Source organism: Pelmatolapia mariae, linkage group LG13 (assembly GCF_036321145.2).
Source record: "Pelmatolapia mariae isolate MD_Pm_ZW linkage group LG13, Pm_UMD_F_2, whole genome shotgun sequence".
Classification (NCBI taxonomy): Eukaryota; Metazoa; Chordata; class Actinopteri; order Cichliformes; family Cichlidae; genus Pelmatolapia; species Pelmatolapia mariae.
The window spans coordinates 2838110-2858502 of NC_086238.1; the positions used below are offsets into that span (position 1 = coordinate 2838110).

A 20393-nucleotide genomic window follows, 5' to 3' on the forward strand; every position below is an offset into this window, starting at 1 on the left:
CCCAACCACCACATCGCACTGACACCATCGCCTTTTCACTTCATCACCAATAACATTTGCAACATTACACTGACAAAATGCATAATAAACAATTACGAAAAATATGAGGATAATGACAGTGAAGCTGATCATTATCTACATGAAAACCAGTTAATGATTTTAAGAGAGACTGATCAAAGTTACTCACAATATCTCATCGTTTTGAAATTCCAGGACGCCGTGAGAGTCTTCAAAGTCTTCTCCACCACCTCGTGCTGTTCCTTCCAACGTCTTGTATGGCAGCATGACCACGCCACGAGCCCCTGAGGTTCTCAGCACCTTCACCTCCATGATGCCAACGCTCTCGCTGACATGGCATACGGGCTCCTCAAACGTAAAGATGCCGGCATGATCGTCGTCAAAGATGGTAACGGTTGCTGCGGATGGCATGCCGAGACAGGCCACTGAGTCAACGTGATTAGCTGACTCGCCCTCCTCAGGTTCCTCGCTTTCTGATGTCAACACCTTGACATTGGAAAGGTGAATCAAGAAGTTTTCATCCTCCTCAAAGATGTCATCATCAATGATCCCCACACGGACCTCCTTCATCGTCTCGCCAGGCTTGAAAACCACTACACCCTCGGTGAACTCGTAGTCCGAGCCAGCGTTGGCTGTGCCATCTTCTGTCCGGTACTCCACAGAAACCGTCTTGCCCAGGTCGCCGCCACGCCGCACCACATTCACTGCCACTGTGCCACAGTTCTCAAGACACTGGTAAGAACCGGGCTCAAAAAAGATTTTGGAGACAGGATCGTTTTCGCCAGTTTCTGAGCGAACCTCATGCATGCTCACAGCCTTTCGTGCTTGATCAGCAGCATGTTTTTTCAGGATGTTGCCAGCACCTGTCATCAGTCGGGTGGCCTGGCATCGATAGAAAGCACGGCTCTTCTGCTGCTGGCTCAGGACTTGGTAGTTGGCAAGCTCAATGAGTTGCTCCACCTGGTAAGAGAAAATATAAAAAGCCACAAAGAGTGCAACAACATGCATTAATAGTAGATTTCCTGGGGGTATAAATCCCGACTCCCAGACTGCTGAAATAGTATCCTATTTTATGTTTTTAAAAGCCGTGTGTCACTGAACCAATGTGGTGGAGTTTCATCAAGCTCAGATGGATAAATAAGATCTAACTACGTGTCACATCAATGACTACTGAACAAGAAACTGTCAAATAGCAGTAAAGTTATAATGAGTCAAACACTTACAGTAAGTCAAGCACAGTCTGGGAAAAAAAAAACAGATGTAAATTACATGCCAAGCCAACCACTTAGTTCTCTTTCGCAAAACCCTTTTTCTTGTAGAAGGACAAAAAAATGTTATTTGAAAATGTTTTCAGAATTCAGAAATTTCATCTTTGTGTAAATAGTAAGTCTGCAGCATTTTCTTTGTGAGAGAACAAATGAAAATACTGCATTTTTTATTTGGAAATGTCTTTGGTTTCCTATTGATTTTCTATATTCACCAATACATAAGTGTGAAATTCACTTGTAAATATATAGAAATGCCTGAATTTATTAAGAATTTATCTAATATTCTGCAACAGACTGGTAATCTGACCCTGTAAAAATGAAAGCAAACAGCAGTAGTTTTATATATTGCAGATTACCTTTGGTTTTGTGCAACTAGAGCAGCAATAGCAAGATATATTTCTGACTTTGTTACAAACCTCTTTGTCAGGATGTTTCTGTTTGAGCTCCTTCAGGATCTTGGCCATATCTCTCCGTGTTTCCTCCTCATCCAAGTCCTTCTCATCTATATCTAAGCCCAGTGGACCATCAAGGAAGTCAACACCATGAGAGTTCAGCATCTTTCCATCCATCTCAATGTCCACCTTAAAACAGAAGCAATAGAAGGACGGAAAGAAGAAGTAATCAGTACACCTCATTTAAGATTTTGTCAATATATCAATTCTTTAGTCGCTCTTCTGTAATCCCAAAGGTCAAGTGAGAACTGCATGTATGTGATGAGAACACAACAACAAGCATGAAATCAAATAATGAGTGTTTGTGTGAATCCAGTCATGTGCACATGTTGGTGTCCAATAACACCCCTCAATCAAAACACAGAAGGGTGCTACTAGACACTGGTCAGTGAGGGTTTTATCTGTCAGTGTTTCAAAGCTCAGTTCTCACTGTTTTATCCTTAAAATTATTTGTCTTGTCAGCCAAATTTAGGTCAAGAACTGGCCGTTTCTGCTTGAAACTTTTGCTTTCACATTTCCAAAGGTTTACTTTACATGTAACCATGGTAAGCTAGCAGTACCAGATCCCAAAGGATGGGTAGGTAATATATTAGTCGTCAGTATTTGGATGTCACTTTATTTTGTAGCTGTCAGAATAAAGAAGTATTCTGTTTTTCACTGACATTGCATTTTTCATAGAGAATCATTTCATTGAAACGTCCTTCGTCTCTTTAAACGGGAAGGCAAGAAATACTCTTTTTTTCCCTCAGGAACAAATTTGAATTTAATTTAGTGATTTCTTTTTCAGAAGATGAAATGAAGGTGTTCTTCATATACTCACGGAGCACTGATTCTTTATAATGCCATCAAGCAATAACAACATGGGCAACTTTCAAATGCAGAAGAAAAGACAACCAGGCTTCAAATTAACTGTAGCAAATAAACACAACCTACTCCACAGTACTGAAGATTTAATTAGATGTGTGTGATGCACTTCATCTTCACATGTGTCATCAGATAATAGTCAAAACGGGAAATTAATAGCTGACAATACTTAAGAAGGTATTTGTGTATGTTTCATAACAATAGTTTAGCATGGCAAAATGTAATTCTGTAATACAGATTTGAGGTACACATTACTCATGAACACTCTTCACGCACATACCTTAGCACCTTATCTTTTCCACCATGTGTTTGGATGAGGACAGCTTAATTATGTTTTTACTAGCTGACTCTTCTCAAAGATGTGTCTGATATGCTTTAGTTATAACTGTTAAGATTTTTATACGACACTAAGGAAGGCATTTTTTCTTCTGCAAAACTTGGTAGTAAGACATTGGTGAGATATGGGAACAAGTCTCCAAAACTTGATTCTGTTCATCTGGACGTAGTGTTTTCAGTGGGAGAAACGTTTCGTTACTCACCCAAGTGACTTCTTCAGTCTCAGCTGACTGCAGGTTTCCCCAATCTTATAAACAGTACATTTGCATAATGACTGAAACTAGCCCACTGAAGGAACAATGGGCTGGGAGGTTAGTTCCTTCATCATAATTATGCAAATTCTCATGACCATTGACCAACAACCACTGATCAAAGACCACTGATCAATGGCCATGAGTACCATTCACAGAGAGTTGCAATCACAGCATTGTAAGATGGTGAAAGATGTACCCTTAGGCCCCCTCCTCGATTCAGAGATGGTATTTCCCTTTTCACGTAAATGGCCTCCTTGGTCCCGCGCTCAAACCAATGTTCCTCCATCTTACAATGCTGTGATTGCAGAGATTCCTCAACTCTCTGTGAATGGTACTCATGGCCATTGATCAGTGGTCTTTGATTAGTGGTTGGCTGGTTTAAGTCATTATGCAAATGTACTGTTTATAAGATTGGGGAAACCTGCAGTCAGCTGAGACTGAAGAAGTCACTTGGATGAGTGACGAAACGCTATGTCGAGATGAACAGAATCAACTTTTGGAGATTTACTTACCTGGATGATTGAGCTTGCATCAAGACATATGGGAACAAGAAACTGCTACAACAACAAAGTCTAACAGGGCAAATCAAGCAATTTAAGGAGGTTCCAAAAAGGAAAGGTCAGGCACATTAAACTAATTTATTTGAACTGAAGGTAAGAAAACTGTTCATTGTCCTGTCCTCACTCTCGTGTTCATTGCACAAAAACTGTACATGCCAAAGCATGGCAAAGTATAGTAGGTAGTAAGGTGTTTCTTGCCCTTTCTGACATTTTATTTAGTGCATTCCCCAGATTTCAGTAATTGACTAGTTAAATGCAAAAAACAGTATTATGCTTTATACAAAAAAGTCTGTGGAAAATGAACCCTGGTGATAATGGCTGTGGTAACAGTGACAGCATCATACCTTGGAAGGAAGTGGACGATCACCCTCGGTCTCAATGATCATGCCACGCTGCTTGCCAGTGCGGTAGCGCTTGTACACATACTTGTAAAACAGCAGGCGGCGATCGGCTACCCAGGCGAACACCACACAAATGGGGAAGAAGAGGAAAGTGAGCAGCCCCTCCCACACCTGCACAACGCCAGGTGAGATCACTGACAGAATCAGGTAGAGCCAAATGTAGGCAAAAATACTCCAGGTGGCCGTGACAAAGAACACACGGAGGTGCTTGACCTTCCTCGTCTCGCCATCAGGAACGACATACACACAAATCCCAATGATGACAAACATGTTGAACGCTGCAGAACCCACAATAGTGGAGGGTCCCAGTGTGCCAGCCTCAAACCCATGACCAATAATTTCTATAATGGACAGGAGGATTTCAGGTGCTGAAGAGCCCAAAGCCATGAGAGTAAGGTTGGAGACAGTTTCATTCCAGATCCGGACAGTAGTGGTGGTGGTTTCTCCATTGGGTTTCTTAATGGTGATCTCCTTTTCCTGTGATGTTATAACCTCTATTGATGCCATAAAGCGGTCTGCGATGATGGACACACCCAGGAACATGTAGACCAAAGCCACAAAGTAAACAGTTGCACGAGCGACCTTGTCTCCAAATGATGGGTTTTGGGGCTCCCAAATAGGCAGAATCACCCCATGTGAACACTGCTCAGGCTTACTGCATTCAGTTTTATTGGTGGACACAGCCGAAACAGAGCCACCCAGGCTTGCCTCAGGTGGTGCCCCGGCCAACGAGGAATGGAGATTGAGGAAGAGGATCACCGTAACAACTGTTAACCTCATGGTCGGGGACAGACGGGAGGAGTGATCCCGACGGGCCATGTTGGTGTCAAGACCAGTACACTGAGGTGTTAATGAGGATGTTGAACCTTCAGAGAGAAAACAAGAGGAGAAAATACAAAGTATTATTAGAAATAAGACAAATGGATGTTGTTGAAAACAGGAACCAGTGGGGAATTCTAACATTTAAATCTCCTTTAACATGATTTTTATAGTGTAGTGATTTTCACTGGAAGAGATTTGTTTACTTCAGTTTACTTACACTAAATGATGCCACCTGCAAGGTGCCAATATCATGAAATATTATGATAGAATGTTGTACTCACAAGAGCACGTCAGCATTGATAAAGTACATGATAAGTTGGGAGGTGTATGACTAAAACCAAATAGCTCAGTTCACATGAATGCATTAGGACCTTTGTAAACACAACACCACAGAGATTAACAGACATGTTTCAGGTCAGATGTTTGCATAGTTGTTTAAGGACACCAAGTTTGAATAATCACACCAAAGATAAACTTGAGCTCCTGAGCTCAGCACTTTGGCTTTTCAGGGAGCAGCTTCTGAAACTTCCCTGCAGCGGTCCTGTAGCAATAATACTCTGCTCTACCTAATATAACACTGCTGGCAGTGGCCTTTATGAAAACAGTCTACTTCTCTCAGCAACAGTAACTTGTGAATAAGGTGGCTTTATTAAGACATCTTTTAAATATCACACACCCATAAGATGCCCACAGAGCTTCATCAATCTCCCCCGGTGAACACTTCAGAGAAAAGGTGTAGCATTGTGAGTAATTATTTCAGATTGTATTTTTTAACGCCTGATTTGGGCTTATTTAAATTGTTTCCAAAAATCACTTTAGCGTTGAGATGTGGGTAGTTCACAAATTAACCTTTGCTTATTTGTGTTTTAAGTGTAGGCATTCACACAGACTAATCACTATTGTCATAAAAAGCCCATGTAGTGACATTTAATGACAGATACCAAAGAAAATAGAAAAAAACATGCAAACTGATGCAACTTAGTCCTAACATTCTAGGAAACAGACTCGTATCCGAGAACTACATTCTTGCTCCAAGGAAAACAACATAATTGGGAATCTGGCATTGCAACAAATCACTGAAAAATAACATGGATATTTTTCACAAGGCCGCTCATTTTTTATGGGAATTAATCAAACATATTAGAGCATTGGGACTCTGCTCTATAACATGATGAGTCTATTAGTGGACTCAAGGTAATTCTCTGGCATGTCTCTATCTTGGTGGCCTTGGAGTCTTTTCCTCATCTGTTTCTGTATTGTATGCACTTTTGTATGCAACAATGTGATGGTCAGACAGCAGAGCAATAGGCAAAATATTAGAAAATACTTTATCTGAATGAAAGGAGGAACAGAAAATATTAAATTGCTCCAAGTGAAAGGATAAACTTAGAATTGCAATGTTCATGTGAGTTGTAAAAAGTGCAGTTACACTGTAGTTTGTAAATATTGCACAGCTTACATTCGAGTCTCCTGAAGTGTTCTTTCTGCATTAGTGAAACCTAATTTCATCAAAATTTGCATGACTATAAAAGGTGCTGGGTTGTGGATGGTTATATAATTTAGTTTAAACTTCAGGAGAAGAACACACATCCTCTCCTGGACAATTCCACAGAATTAAAGCCACACAGATTTTGCACGTTTGTATCTATACTTTCAATGTCTCTATGTCTAAATACAATGAAAAGAATCTTGAAAAAAAATCCATATTTTCACAGAAAAAAATGGTCAAGCCAGGTCTTACCAATAATTTTAAATGTTCTTTGAATTTTGCTATATCACATCGTCATGACTGAACCATAAAATGTGCTTGATTAAAATTGAAGGTGGCCTGTTGTGCTCATTTCCAGCTTGGTGTTACTCCCAGTTATAAATAGACTTTTTATGTGATTCTTGCCTTGGTGATGCCCCACAATTCATTCAGTTCCTGAAACATTAGATTAAATTAAATTGTCTTTGGACAATTGGAGCATGCAACACCTCCAAACTCTCAGTGAACATTCTCCATCGCAAGCTGATTGCAGAGGTTGCCTACAGGGAGGCAACCTGTCTCCAAACAAACATGGTCTGACTCGGACAGACTGCAGTCAGTCAGGTAATGACCTCCATCTAGCACCTTTATCCATTTGCAGTTAATATAGTGTGCTGCAGCAGCTACGTCAGGAGGGATTTCAGAAAACCTTTTCCAGGTATGAGGTTCTGACTGGTTTCTGAATGTAGTTATTGTGAATTTCTGTTTAATGTGAATTAACAGCAACAGTCTTGTGATTCTTGCCACTTTATCATAGATAATCACAGTAATATCACAAACAGACTGTATGTAATTGTTCATTTGACCCCATTCAATCACAAACTGATAGCAGACTGACTCTGTCTTACTGTTGTTTTATCAGTGTCTTGACGCACCAAAGTCTCCTTGAAAATGGCAAGTGACTGCAAGCTGTAAAAGCCCTGGATCTCATCTTTTTTTTTTTTTCTTTTTTTTTTGGGCCATGTATTCTTTATTCTCTAGTGGAATACATTTAAAAGTAACCTTCCCAAAACTGACAGCGATTTATTGAAGCATGTGCAAACATTCATTAAAACAATGTATAACATACAATTATACACAATTATACAATTACAACAAGATTGAAAGTCAATTTTAATGTGCCCAGCACATTTAACACAGCCTGAAGTCCCTTAGGTAAACTTTCTTGTAATTTTTTAAGCAGTCAGGAATAGTTCTCCAGGCTTCTTGAAGGACAGTCAAAGCTCGTCTTTGGATGTTGGCTGCCTTTTATTCTGTTCCACACTGCTTCTATAATGTGGAGGTTTAGGCTTTATTACCATTGTAATTCTCTCCTAATCTCTTTCTTTTCTTTCAAAAGTCTTTTTATTAAACAAAGGTTTCAATATAATGTATACAAAAAAATGCTTCAGAATTTTCCAAAATTTCAATCTTGTTCCCACCCTAACCCTTAAAACAACAAATAGTTGGCAGCCTGCGGCCCAACAAAACAAAAACAAAAGAACAAACAATCTCATCTTTGAAGCAATGATTTAAAGGGTAATGAGATCGCATTGCATACATACAAATTCATTGCATACTGTCGCAATAATTTTGATTATGCTGCAGTTAGGAACCACTGTTTTTCCTATGTGACAATAGCTGTACACAGCACAATTTTGCCAAGCTACTACAATAACTATTATAAATATAAATATTTTTTTTCAACATGAATAAAATTTTCTGTCCTATTAAGCCAAGAATCCATTCTGACGCTATTCATAGCTAAACACACAATAAAGGATCCTTCAAGAATCCATTGAGAATATAATACAGTATACAGTATGGAGAGTATTTGTGTGTGTGTGTCTCGCTTAATGGTGTTGAAGATGTTTGCTGGCTAAATCTGTTACTTTGTAATGTGAAATCCACCAGTGGTGAATTTAAATATTTGGGTTAAATGAACCAAATGTTTAACTGCTGCCCCGATGTTTACTGAGTGGGCTCTGCTGTGGTGTAAGAGCTTTGTGCTCAGACATTAGGAAAATCAACTCTCAACAAAATTACATGTCTACTTAATTAAACTTCAATTTGCCAAGGTCATAACCAACCATTTCCCCCTTGGTTAATGGTAGTCAGCAGCTCTTTGCCTTATACGGGCTTCTTGTGTGGTCACAAAAGCCTTTATGTTACTTTTCCAACTGATCAATAATTCAGTGTGCTCTGGGATTTGGCTGTTTTCACTTAGAGATGTCATTTTTCTAAAAGGCAGATGGCTGAACATAACACCAAAAGCCAGTTCTTCTCCATTCAATAGAGTGTATGTTCTAAAGCTTCACGACACAATTGGAGGTTATAAAGGTCCCAAAATTTGTAGATATGGTCAAAAAGGACAAAAGAAAAAATCAAACTGAACCTGGAACAGGGTAGGTGTGTAAAAATTCAGTAAACCATCCCTCTAAATTAGCCGTGAGTGGGAATTTTACTACGATTGATGTTGCTCAATTGGTGCAGGTGCATTTTTATGTCAAACAGAAGCAGTATATTGCTACAAGTCTTTGCATGTTTCCAGTAGTAATGTCAGAAAAGGAAGGAAAATGGGGTTTGTTTTCCTGCTTAGCGAGGTAGAGCCATTCATTTATTATTGCCAATTAGCAATTGGACCTTTTACGTTCCCCTAAAACATACAGGGGATGTGGGAAAGTGACAAGAAGTGTCTGGGTTGAAAAAAAAAGGAGACATGAAGTTGAACTTGTTAAATTAAAGGTTTTTATTAATGTTTTTATTACAAATGAAACTGAAACAGACGGACAAACAAACGACTATCACCTTTAAAAGAAAGGAAACAACCAAACCCAGGAGTTACTGAAACTAAACTGAAACTGAAAAATAAGTAAAAAAAAAAAAAAAAAAGGCTAAGTCAACAAAACACACACTCCTCTCCACAGAGCAGCAGTAAGCAGCCACCACACACAGCTCACTAGCTGCAACCCATCAAGGCTCTCTGGCACTAGAACTCACCTTTCTCTGACCTTAAGCACTCTCTTAATTGTAGAGTTATTTGCCACCAATTTTCTAAGCTAAGGCAAAACACACCCAAACAAGGCCAAAATCACAGCAGGCCCTGCTCCACAAGCACCACACTTGTTTATTTTGGGGGGCTTAAAAACATCACTGCAGCACGTTCATGGATAGAACTTGTTCAATGCTGTTCATATGGCTTATTTAGCCAGTCACAAATACACAACTGTGGCTGTCCTGATAACAAGTTTCACAGTTTTACTGCCGTTTACATGCATGCCGCCATCTTGGATTGTGAAGTCAGGGTTGGTGAGGCTGCTCCAAAGTTTGTGTTCCAACTTTAGGGGGTGTTCCAGTTGAAAATTCCAGCTAGGAACTAGGAAATTCAGCCCTCCAACTTAAAGAAAAACTGCACTAGAAGTCCACAAGCACAGGAAAAAAACTACAAATGGCACAGCATAAGCTACTAATGGAAGGTCACAATTAGTGCCGTTATGCCTTTCTTATCTGTGATGTGGAGGAGAGCTCAGTCAGCTTTTGAAATACTTTGCTTTTGGTACTTTCTGGTACTTACTGGTACATGGCAACTCACTTGCTTAAAAACACACGGCCTTTAATGCTCACTATAGTGTTTTTCCTGTGTTATTATCTGTTCAAATGATTCATTTCATCTGTGCAATTTTGATGGGTCTGTGACCCTGAATAGGACAAACAGGAAAAAACATAAGGATGAATAAATTATTGCAGTGACAACAACACTGGAGCTGCCAGAGCCCTCTCACAAACAGAGGAAGGGTGAATTGTGTTAAACTGCACAAAATACAGAAGTTGCTGGCTGTTTTTAGATCATTTGGTCATTTAAACTACTTCCAGGCTTTCTTCCTTTCCCCTTGGGGCTTGAGTCTCCTAGCTTTTACCATAAAACATAGTTAATAGTCTGCATTCTTAAAAAATAAAGCAGTAGATTATGTATATACTATCAGCTGCGCATGCCACAGTTCCTAATATAACACAGTTCACTGGCTAACCCTGGGTAAGCACTCCAGTTTCTGTTCCTTCCTCCATTTTTTCCATCTGGCTTGCTTAAAATTCATCCTCACGAACAGGAATCCCTGATAGACCTACCTTACACAGTTTTGGTTGCTTAACACTTTATCAGAAGATTACACTTCAGATGACATAAGATAATCACCCACACTGTTTACAGTTCAGGGCTTGTTTCTTGCCTGCAAAATACATCCTGTAAGAACATCCTGTAACATTAATGGCCACTTGATAAAGGAAAAGATAATGACCTGGATCGTATCAGAGCCAAACTTTAGGGAACGTGTCTGTTGTTAGTGCTTGAGTGGCTTTGTGGCTGAACAGTGGCTGCTATTTTGGATTTTCTAATTGAAATATCAGGTTTCAGAATATCCGTCATGATTTTCCCTAGTGTTATGACCTCAAAAACTTGGCTCCATTTCAAGAAGAACACAGCAGACGAAAATCCAGCCTCAGAAAAAGACAACAGACACAGAAACTGGACCACTGAATCTTACTCCCCAGAGGCAACAACAAAGACAGAATGCGTAAAGTTAACGAAACGAAAACCATGTGCTGCAGCGAAACAAGCTGTTGCTTCTCTGGCCCAGAACTGTTATGTCTTGAGAGCCTTTGAAGATAGCACCCAAAGATGCCAAGAAAGCAGCTGATCAGACCAACAGGAAACAGAACAAGGACAGAGGGAAGTCAGGAGGAATACATAAGACAAGACCTCACATTTTGCATAAACTTCTAATGTTTATCTGAAACTGAATCACATATTTTTGCAAATAACATAGTGGTAAAATAATTGAAAATAAAATGAAATGGTGTGCTTGAGAATGCAGTGAGTGAAGGTAACAGCCTCAGCGTGCTGCTCTCAGCCTATCTGCGATGCATTTTCCTCGCTATGGGACAGGAGGCGATAATAAAATATTTAAACCAGTGAGTGAAAGCGAGACAAAGAAATGTGGAAAAGTAAATAAAAATGGGAGCACAAGAGACGTAAGAAGAAAGGGACTGAAGGAGAGGAGTGTAATGTGGAAAACAGTACCTAGTTTAGCAATAAGGAGAATCAGAGATAGGCAGATGAAAAGAAAAAATACAAGCTAGCAAACAGGAGGCTAATCTAACATAATCTCACCTCTTCAAATGAAATAAAACCACAGGGATATTCCACTGAATGTGAGTGCAAGCACAGGCCAAAATAGACACACACACACTATCGCCTGGAAACAACTGAAGATTAATGGTCTGCATTTACCATCATTAGAATGATGTTGAGCCCTTTTATCTGGATCTCTCTAACAGCCAGTCCCCCAGCAAAGAAGTCTTGTCATATTATTACATTTGTAGAGGTGGAAATGATCAGACTGCCACTGCAGTACACTGGGTTATTTCCTACTTTTACGTCTGACCAATGACTATCTGAATACCTGGGTTGTGACAAGAGACATGAATGTGTGGGAGGGCAATGATGAAGAAACAGGAGTTGTGCAAGAACAAAAAAAAGAACTAAATTGTTAAAGGCTGAAACAAATTATCAAATGATTTCCCTTATTTACAGTTCCCTACTCATTCAAGAGATGGGAAATGATATAAGGCACATAATTATCTTCAACTTTGCCATCTTTAACCCTTTCTATGTTTATGGTATAATCCACATAAGGAAGCACGTGGGTAAAAATATCTTGCATTATGTACATTTTGCTAAGAAGAGATGACATCTTCCCCTTTCTTCAATAGGTTCAAATTTCACAAGAATTCTGTGGTTTTATCTTATATGGTTATATAGTTTATGTCATCAGGCTTCCTAAAAATGAAGCAATTTTCTAAGAACATGCAGTAACAACGTTACACGCCACCAGCAGCCAATTAAATCTTCACAACAGCTTCATGTATTTTGTAATCTGAAATAGTCAAACATTGAAAAAAATATTTTTGACAGTGCCCTTCCACAAATCATGAGGTGACATCATATTGTGTAACAAAAAAATAATTTCACAGTAGGTTTCTTCAGCTTTATGGAGCATTTTAGGGACTTCCAGCTCTGTTTTTGTTTTATTGCCTGTGACTGTGCCACTTTAGACCTCTTGCAGTACTGTCAAAAACCTGTTTTTTATCACAGGGAGGATGATATTATCAAGAAAATAAACACACTAATAAAACCACTGCACACAAACTGCTGACAGACAATGTTTGTGACTAGCTTGGGGATCATAAAGAAGCATCTAGCAGCTTAAGAGTTACATTCCCTTGAGGAGCTGGATACCAGCTATTGTTTGTGTCAGTTGCTGTTATTTAACCTGCAGACACTACTTGGGTGCAATTGCTCAGTAAATAAAGGGAAGTTGAAGCTGATAATGAATACCGGACTTAGCATTTCCTTTCTAGTTAACAGTCACCACATGTAAATAATTAGATACGTCAGTGCAGTTCTCTTCTGAACAGCAATCAAACTATATAGCTTTATTTTTAAGTGTCTAGTTTTGTCTTGTTTAAGCCAAGAGTTCCAAATTTGAAAATGTTCTACACCAAACATCTAATAAAAAGTCAAATGTTTTTCTTTGACACAATGCATATTTGGACCTATTTCACCGACACTTTATCACCATGTCTGATACTCAGTATTCAAATCAACTAATGACTCCAGAAAGCTTCCATTTCCTGTAAACGCTATTCACTCAAAAATAAAGGTACAATGGCCATTGGCTTTGTTGACTAAGACTAAACACATAGCACTTACAGAAATGAAGCCTATGCATAAGTTAAATAAGGAAGATCTGTCGTCACACATCTCTCTGCTTCCCAGATTTTTGCAGCCAATCTAAGCTTTACACCATTTCCAGTTTCCCATGCTGTCAAGCTGATTGTGACATCACTGATCAAGTCCAAACATCTTGCAGATGCCTTCATGCAACCAACCTCCTCCCTATTACTCAGCCTCCATTCGAGCCTACGTCGTCATCTCCACTACCAGCATCTAAACTCCCGGGGGTCCTGCCCTAATCTCTATCACCGCTGGAATTAAATTCTGGTGTGATGGGCCAGCTGAGTCTAACCACTAAATATCTAAAACCGAATTTGTACATCAATAAATCATGTTCATTTCCTTCTAATGATCTTATTGAACTGAGTATTGCTTTTTTAACTTTCACAGATTAGCACACTTTTAAAGGAATTAAAGAGTCTAGCATTTCTATAACAAAAACAACCCTTAGTGTATAAGTAATGATCTTTACAATGGTTTTAATACATTTTCTATCCACCATTACTATTGTAGTATTTGTATTTGACTTTACTGATATGCGCTCATGGATGACATGTGGAACACATGGAGGAGAAACTCAAGTCCATTTAAGTATATCAGGACAACCCATTCAAGTTGGGGAAGAAAGATGACTTAAGTGAATCTGAACATGCCATGGTTGCTGATGTGAGACAGGTTCTCTAGAGTTTAGAGAGAATGCTTGAAACAAGAAGAAAATATCCAGTGAGTGGCAGTTCTCTGGGTGAAAATGCTTTGTTGATGTCAGAGGTCAGAGGAGACTGGCCAGGCTGCTTCAAGCTAATAGGAAGGCGGCAATAACCACTCATTACAACCAAGGCATGCAGAAGGGCATCTCTGAACTCACAGCAGCAGAAGACCTCACCAGGTGTTTCTCCTGTCAGTTAAGAACAGCCTAATCAAAAGTGAACAATAGAAGACTGGAAAAGTGTTGCCCGTTTTGATGAGTGTCTGATTTCTGTGCTGATCGTAGGGTCAGAATAAACAATACGAAAACATGAATCCATACTGCCTTTTCTGGTTCACACTGCTGCTGCTGCTGCTGCTGCTGGGGGATTTTTTAACACACTTTGGCCCTCTTACTATCAACAGAGCATCATTTAACTGCCATAGCCTACATGTGTATAGTTGCTGACAATGCCCATCTTCTGATGGCTGCTTCCAGCAGGATAACGAATATTGTCACAAAGGTCAAGTCATCTCAAACTGGTTTCTTGAACATGGTGATGAGTTCACTTTACTCAAATGACCTCCATAGTCACCTGATCTCAATCCAAAGACAGCACTTTTGGGATGTGGGAGATTCTCATCACAAACTGGCAGTAACCATGTCATGTTATCATGTTAATATGGTCCAAAATCTCTGAGGAATTTTCCCAGGATCTCGTTGAATCTATACCAGCATTATTTTATAGCAATACACCCACAAATTGAGCTAAGGATTCCCACTAATCAGCATAATTAATTACTAAGAATAATGATAAATCTCAGTGACTGCACCAAACTGCACATTGATTTCTAATAGATAGACCCCGTCTCTGAGCTCATCTTGAATGGCTAATTACTTGCCCATTGAGTGTTGAACTGACTATATTAGCATAAACACCTTGACAAAAAATGTGGCAAAACAGTGAAAAGGGAGCATTTACTTTACAAGGGAATGTCTGAGGTGTAGCAAAATTTACTGTTTTTCTCATGATTTTCTCCTCAGTGTTGCATTATCACAAGCATCACCTAATTTGTTCTTGTTTACTGTAAACTATATAGTGAACAGGGTCTCTTTTGCTGAAAGAAGCAGAACAGCTTAGGGATGTGTGGGGAAAAAAAGATGAATGGAAATATTTTTTTTCAAATGATGTCATTCTTGAAAAAAAGTTATTTTGACCTAATATTAGCATAACCTAACAATCATAGAGGAAAACAAAGCCTTAAACTGAACTATTACTATTAGGATTAAAACAAAAATTCCCGTCCTTTAATGCAAAAAAAAAAAAAAAAGAATTCATATCTGACTTGGAATTTTTTTCAGTACACTCATCGCATTAATAATACAGAATTATTACATTTACATCAGATACAGTTAAATGTCTAGTCACAGACTCAGCTTCCTCTCAGACACTGAGCACTGACTTAGCTTTAGCTGTCACCAGTGATGGGAATAACGGCGTTACAAGTAACGGCGTTACTAACGGCGTTACTTTTTTCAGTAACGAGTAATCTAACTAATTACTATTCCTATCGTTACAACGCCGTTACAGTTACTAACAAGGAAACGCGGTCCGTTACTATTTTTCAACAAACAGACGGTTGAAGCTGTGTTCAGCTTACCGCATCTTATATCAGTAGCACGGAAGTAGCTGACTACGTAAGTAATCTGGACGCTACAGCTTTAAGCAGCTGCGCGCGCTCCCGCAGACGCGAAAATCACGATCACTTTTTGCACAACACCTGGAGCTAAGGGGGCAAAACAATCGCATGAGTGCTGCTGTTTGACTGAGGAAGAATAAAGTAGTCGTGGTAAGCTAATCACACGACCACTTAAAGACAAAGTAACAAGGTGATATATACCAGTTTATAAATTATGTTGATAGGCCACGTAAAACCAGAGTCATGATAAACAATATATAAGCCTGTTTTTTCCTCAATAGTTTCGTCACGTTTACTGTCTAAGGACAGCACTAGCAAGCACTCTCTGCTTATGACCAAAACAAACAAAAAAAAAAAAACAGCGGAAGTTTTAGGAGTGACGGCGAGAGAGAGAGAGAGAGAGAGCAGAAAAAGAGAGAGAGCGAGTTTTGAGATGTGAGAGATTTGTGACGTTTAGCGTGTTTGGAGTGTGTAGTTAATGTGTTGTCTTGTGTAGTTAGTGTGTAGTGTTGTGGATAGTTTTGTGTTGTGTGTCAGAACAATAAGGTGACTGCTGTCTCCAGGTAGAAAAAGGAGTGATACACCTGCTGCTGTCAGACCTGCAGGTATCAGGCTGTGATGTTTTCCTTTATAGTGGACAGAAATATTTGGAGTGGCACAAATAATTTGTGGCATCTTATTGAATGCAGAACAGCTGATTGTTCTGTAAATAGTTTGAAATGGTTATTTTAAAAAAGGGTAAAAGTAAACTTGTGCATAGGATTTTAAAATTGACAATTAATATTTGCATTTAAAGTTATGAAATATGATTCATTAAAGATGTTTGTGGTTGTTACAGTAAAGAATATAACTTTTTCTACTCTGATTTTATGGTTTTTGTCTGATTTTAGATCAATTGTGTTAATACAGTATGTCAAAATGAAAACATGACTGTAAATTCAGACACGTGAGGTTGTGCTGAAAAGGATGATACCAAACAAGGCAAAGTAAATAGTTTTTAAAGGTAAAATGTGGAGGGAAAATCAAAAGTAGTTAAAATGGCCAGTTATACCCTGGACCCCAGAGGGTTAAACATTTTTTTTAAAGTAACGCAATAGTTACTTTTCAAGTAATTAATTACTTTTAGGATATTGTAACTCAGTTACTAACTCAGTTACTTTTTTGAAGAAGTAACTAGTAACTATAATTGAATTACTTTTTCAAAGTAACTTGCCCAACACTGGCTGTCACCTACAAGTGTGGAAGTTGCGTGCATGTGTGGTACATTCTCACACAACCAGGTTAAGAACAAGCCTAATGTACACCCACTGAGAGGCGACCTGAATCTGGTGTCTGATATGGGAAAAGTTCCAATTTTATTATTGGAAAATGGGTCTCTTACCGAAAATCTTAAACTGTTTTGTCTTAATACCTACTCTGGATTAACATCACTGCAGCAGGGCGAGTTCTTAAAAAAAATTAAATGTAGCACTGCTAGGAGTTAAATAAAGCTGTAAAGACTGACTGACATTCTTTTTTTATTGTTAAAAATAAATATTTTATATCATCCACACTGAACGAGCTCCAGTTCCTCTGTGTCATGACCATTAAAGCCCCGACTCATGTCAGGTGAAAGCGAAATGCCTAGAAAGCCTACATGATACCTTCCTGATTTGCCAAGCAATCCTCAACAGATGAGGCACTTGGAGTGTCACACGGGGACAATAATTACTTTACGGTATAGGTTTACATTAACTAATATGTGAAGCTCTGCTACCGTTTGGTTTTAAAACCTTTCCCAAAAGCAGACAGAAAATTAAACAAAAATTAAGCCAGTTTTTCCCTCCGTGTCTTTAAATCCAACTTGTTAGTAAAAAGTACTAAATCAGAAGCCCACTGAAACTCAAACACCGGGTCCACGCGCAGGTTTTCCCCGAAACCTGCTCCCCACTGATGCACAAAGGCACTCCATCACCTCCGAATTGCACTGCTTGGCGCACAGGACGTGGAACCTGCAGAATTGCTCAAATGTGTCTTTCAATGCGCATTCACTCTTTACAAGGATTACCATACAGAGCAGGGAAATTTAGCTTTGGTTGCGAATGTTTGTCACCCAACTTCCACATTGAACGCCTATAAAAAGGTGAGAGCATGGTTGTCTGAACGTGCTCTGCATCCGTAATGACTCTATAAATAAGTGGGGCAGGCGGCTAGAGGAGTGGAGAGCGTGGAAGGAGCGTGGACGTGTAGAGCAAATAAAGAAAAAAAAATAATACACCCCATGAAACCATGCTGTCTGTTCACTTTGGCGAAAAACCATTGATAAGCACCTCCCATCGAACTCGGTGCTTTCTAAGCCCACGCTTCAATCTATGTACATTTCCAAATCACAGTGGAAGAAAGGCGCAGTGTGGAAAGCTCGGTGGGGGAGAATGGGAGTGAGGGAACATCGTTTCCACACTGCATCCAAAGCCTTCCGACGCATGGTGCTTTCAGTCTTCAGTCGGAGCTCCACGAGACGAAAGGGTCCATTCACTCTACCTCCCTGTGTAAAACTTGCTTTTACCAGACAATGCCGCAAAATGTATGCAAAGCTGTCCACATCGCTATTAATGTCATTATCCGTAATGAAGCACACCCAGAAAACTGCAGAGTGCCCTACCTTTTATTCCCTTGAGTGGCCACGATCCGGAGAAGTCCGTAGTAAAAGCTGCACTGTAGCTCTACTAATAATATTAGTAGAACAAGGAGTAAGAGGAGGAGTAGTAGTAGTAGTAGAAGTAAGCCAGTGGTGGGTAATGGTAATGGAGACGCAGGGAGCTCTTATATGCCAGCCAAGACGGCGTATCCACCGATCGAGACGCACGAAAGGAGGGAAGAGTCTGGATTCCCATGCAGCGCCTGGTTATTTGTTGCTGTTATCTTCGTTTGTTGCCTACTCCTCGTTTCCATGTAGTTCGACCTGGCTGACCTGTATGATCGGATGACCGGAGCGGTGCTTCATTAGCAAGCCCGCATTTGTTGGGACAAGGCGCGCAGCAGATCGGACTTCTTCCTCATTCTTCCCTTCCCGTCCCCCCCCCCCCAAGCGCGAGTAAGAGAGCGAGAGTGTATGAGACTGAGAGTGTGCCTGTGTGTGTGTGCGTGTGTGTGTATGTGTGTCAGCGTGTGAGCAGGTCTCTCTTTCGCCTGTTCCCTCACAAACCGACTGAGGATCAGCTCAGCCTCTGTCTCTCTCTCCCTTCTTCTCTCCCTCCCTCTCTCTCTCTCTCTCTCTCTCTGTCTCTCTCTCTCAGCATGTGTGTTTATAGGTCCATACACACTGTGTGCTTCTCTCTCGGATACTCTGCCCCCCTCCGTTACTGGCATATTCGCTTACAGGATGATATCAATGTCCAGTTGAAAACAGTCCAAAAACATGTCACACTGTTATGATAATCCATGTCTTAATTTCCTTTCTTAAGAGAGGTTTATCATTATTATTGGATCACATATACAAGAACAAAGTATCATGTAGGTGTAGCAACCAGTTTCTTGACCATTCCCTCCCTGAGGCTTGAAGCTTTTGTCCCCTTATCCCAGGACTCTCCATTTAATCCCCAGCGTCTCCTCATCCCGCCTTGCTCAGCCCTTAAAATGTCCTGTGCAAAGATTTTCTTTTATGTTGTAGTTGGAAAAGACAGTGCGTATAGGAGTGTTGCAAGGGGGAGAGGCAGAGAGGTCATAATGGAAACTAGGGGTGACTTGGAAGCAGCTAATGACATCTTTTACAACAGACTAACATTCACATGCAGGAGTCGACTATGAGAACACTGAAAAACAATTGTTTTAATGGCAGAACTTAGTAGTTACACATGAATGCAAAAGTTTATTTTAATATAGAGAGGCATCTGCCCAAGAAGTGCTCTGAAAGTGATCCCAAAAGAGGATAGAATCAGTGTCACGTGACACCTTTTAGAAGACCTGGTGAGAAGCCTTGTAGGATGTTGGACTGTTTGTAAAAGATCCAGGGATGGTTTGCTCAGGCAAAGGAATAATGAGCTACAATAATGAGTCTTTCAATCAGGATGTCTTGATCAGCTGTGCCAAAGGAAGAAGAAATATTCAACTGTACAACAACTGAATACATGTATTTGAGCTACAAATCAAATGTATGAGCAAGACAGGTGTTGAAACAGTGTTTTGCGAAAGAAAAGACCGCGTTCCAGCAACAGAAACTTCCATAGATGTAGAAACCACAGGACTACAGTTTTTCAAAAGATTAGTCTTCAGTAATAGAGTATCCTTTTTTTTTGCTTTATACAAGAAAACATAATTTGTTGGCACTCTAAGGCCAGTCATATGCTTTATGAAAACAGTTTGGTCCATCAGTCAGTACACAGTTCTGCACTGCAAACCATTCAACATGTTCATCACTTAACTGGAAGGCGGCCAAAGATACCGATTTTAACAACAAGGAGATAAACAGATTCGAGGAATTGACTGCTAATGCACAAAGGTCAGATTCTGCTGTCAGGTAACATGATTCATTTTGTATTTATTCATATGAATCTTTTCATTAGTAGTAGCAGTGATTAAAGGAGTGATTCCCTTTATGATTACTGGTTAATTGGAATTTTACTGCATGCCATTCCCCTACTTCTCCCAGCCCTGTAATGGGAAGATGACATCATTTTTCTCTCTGAGTTAGCATCTTATGCAATAATCATAAGGTTGCCACATACAGCTAATAAGTTGATCCAAAAATCTTGTCT

At 39.7% G+C, this 20393-nt stretch overlaps 1 protein-coding gene across 2 annotated transcripts in view; it reads right to left on the reverse strand.

Annotated features, from left to right (window-relative positions):
• Positions 1-18726, reverse strand: part of slc8a1b (solute carrier family 8 member 1b) — a 136791-nt gene extending 118065 nt beyond the window's left edge. For both annotated transcript variants that reach the window (XM_063490967.1, XM_063490966.1), the window contains exons 1-4: positions 18302-18726; positions 4097-5019; positions 1703-1867; positions 188-978 (exon numbers count right to left, since the gene is read on the reverse strand). In XM_063490967.1, the coding sequence (XP_063347037.1) occupies positions 188-978; positions 1703-1867; positions 4097-4972 (1832 nt within the window). In that variant the 5' untranslated portion in view covers positions 4973-5019; positions 18302-18726. The remainder of the gene's footprint in view (positions 1-187; positions 979-1702; positions 1868-4096; positions 5020-18301) is intronic.
• Positions 18727-20393: the final 1667 nt, after the last annotated feature.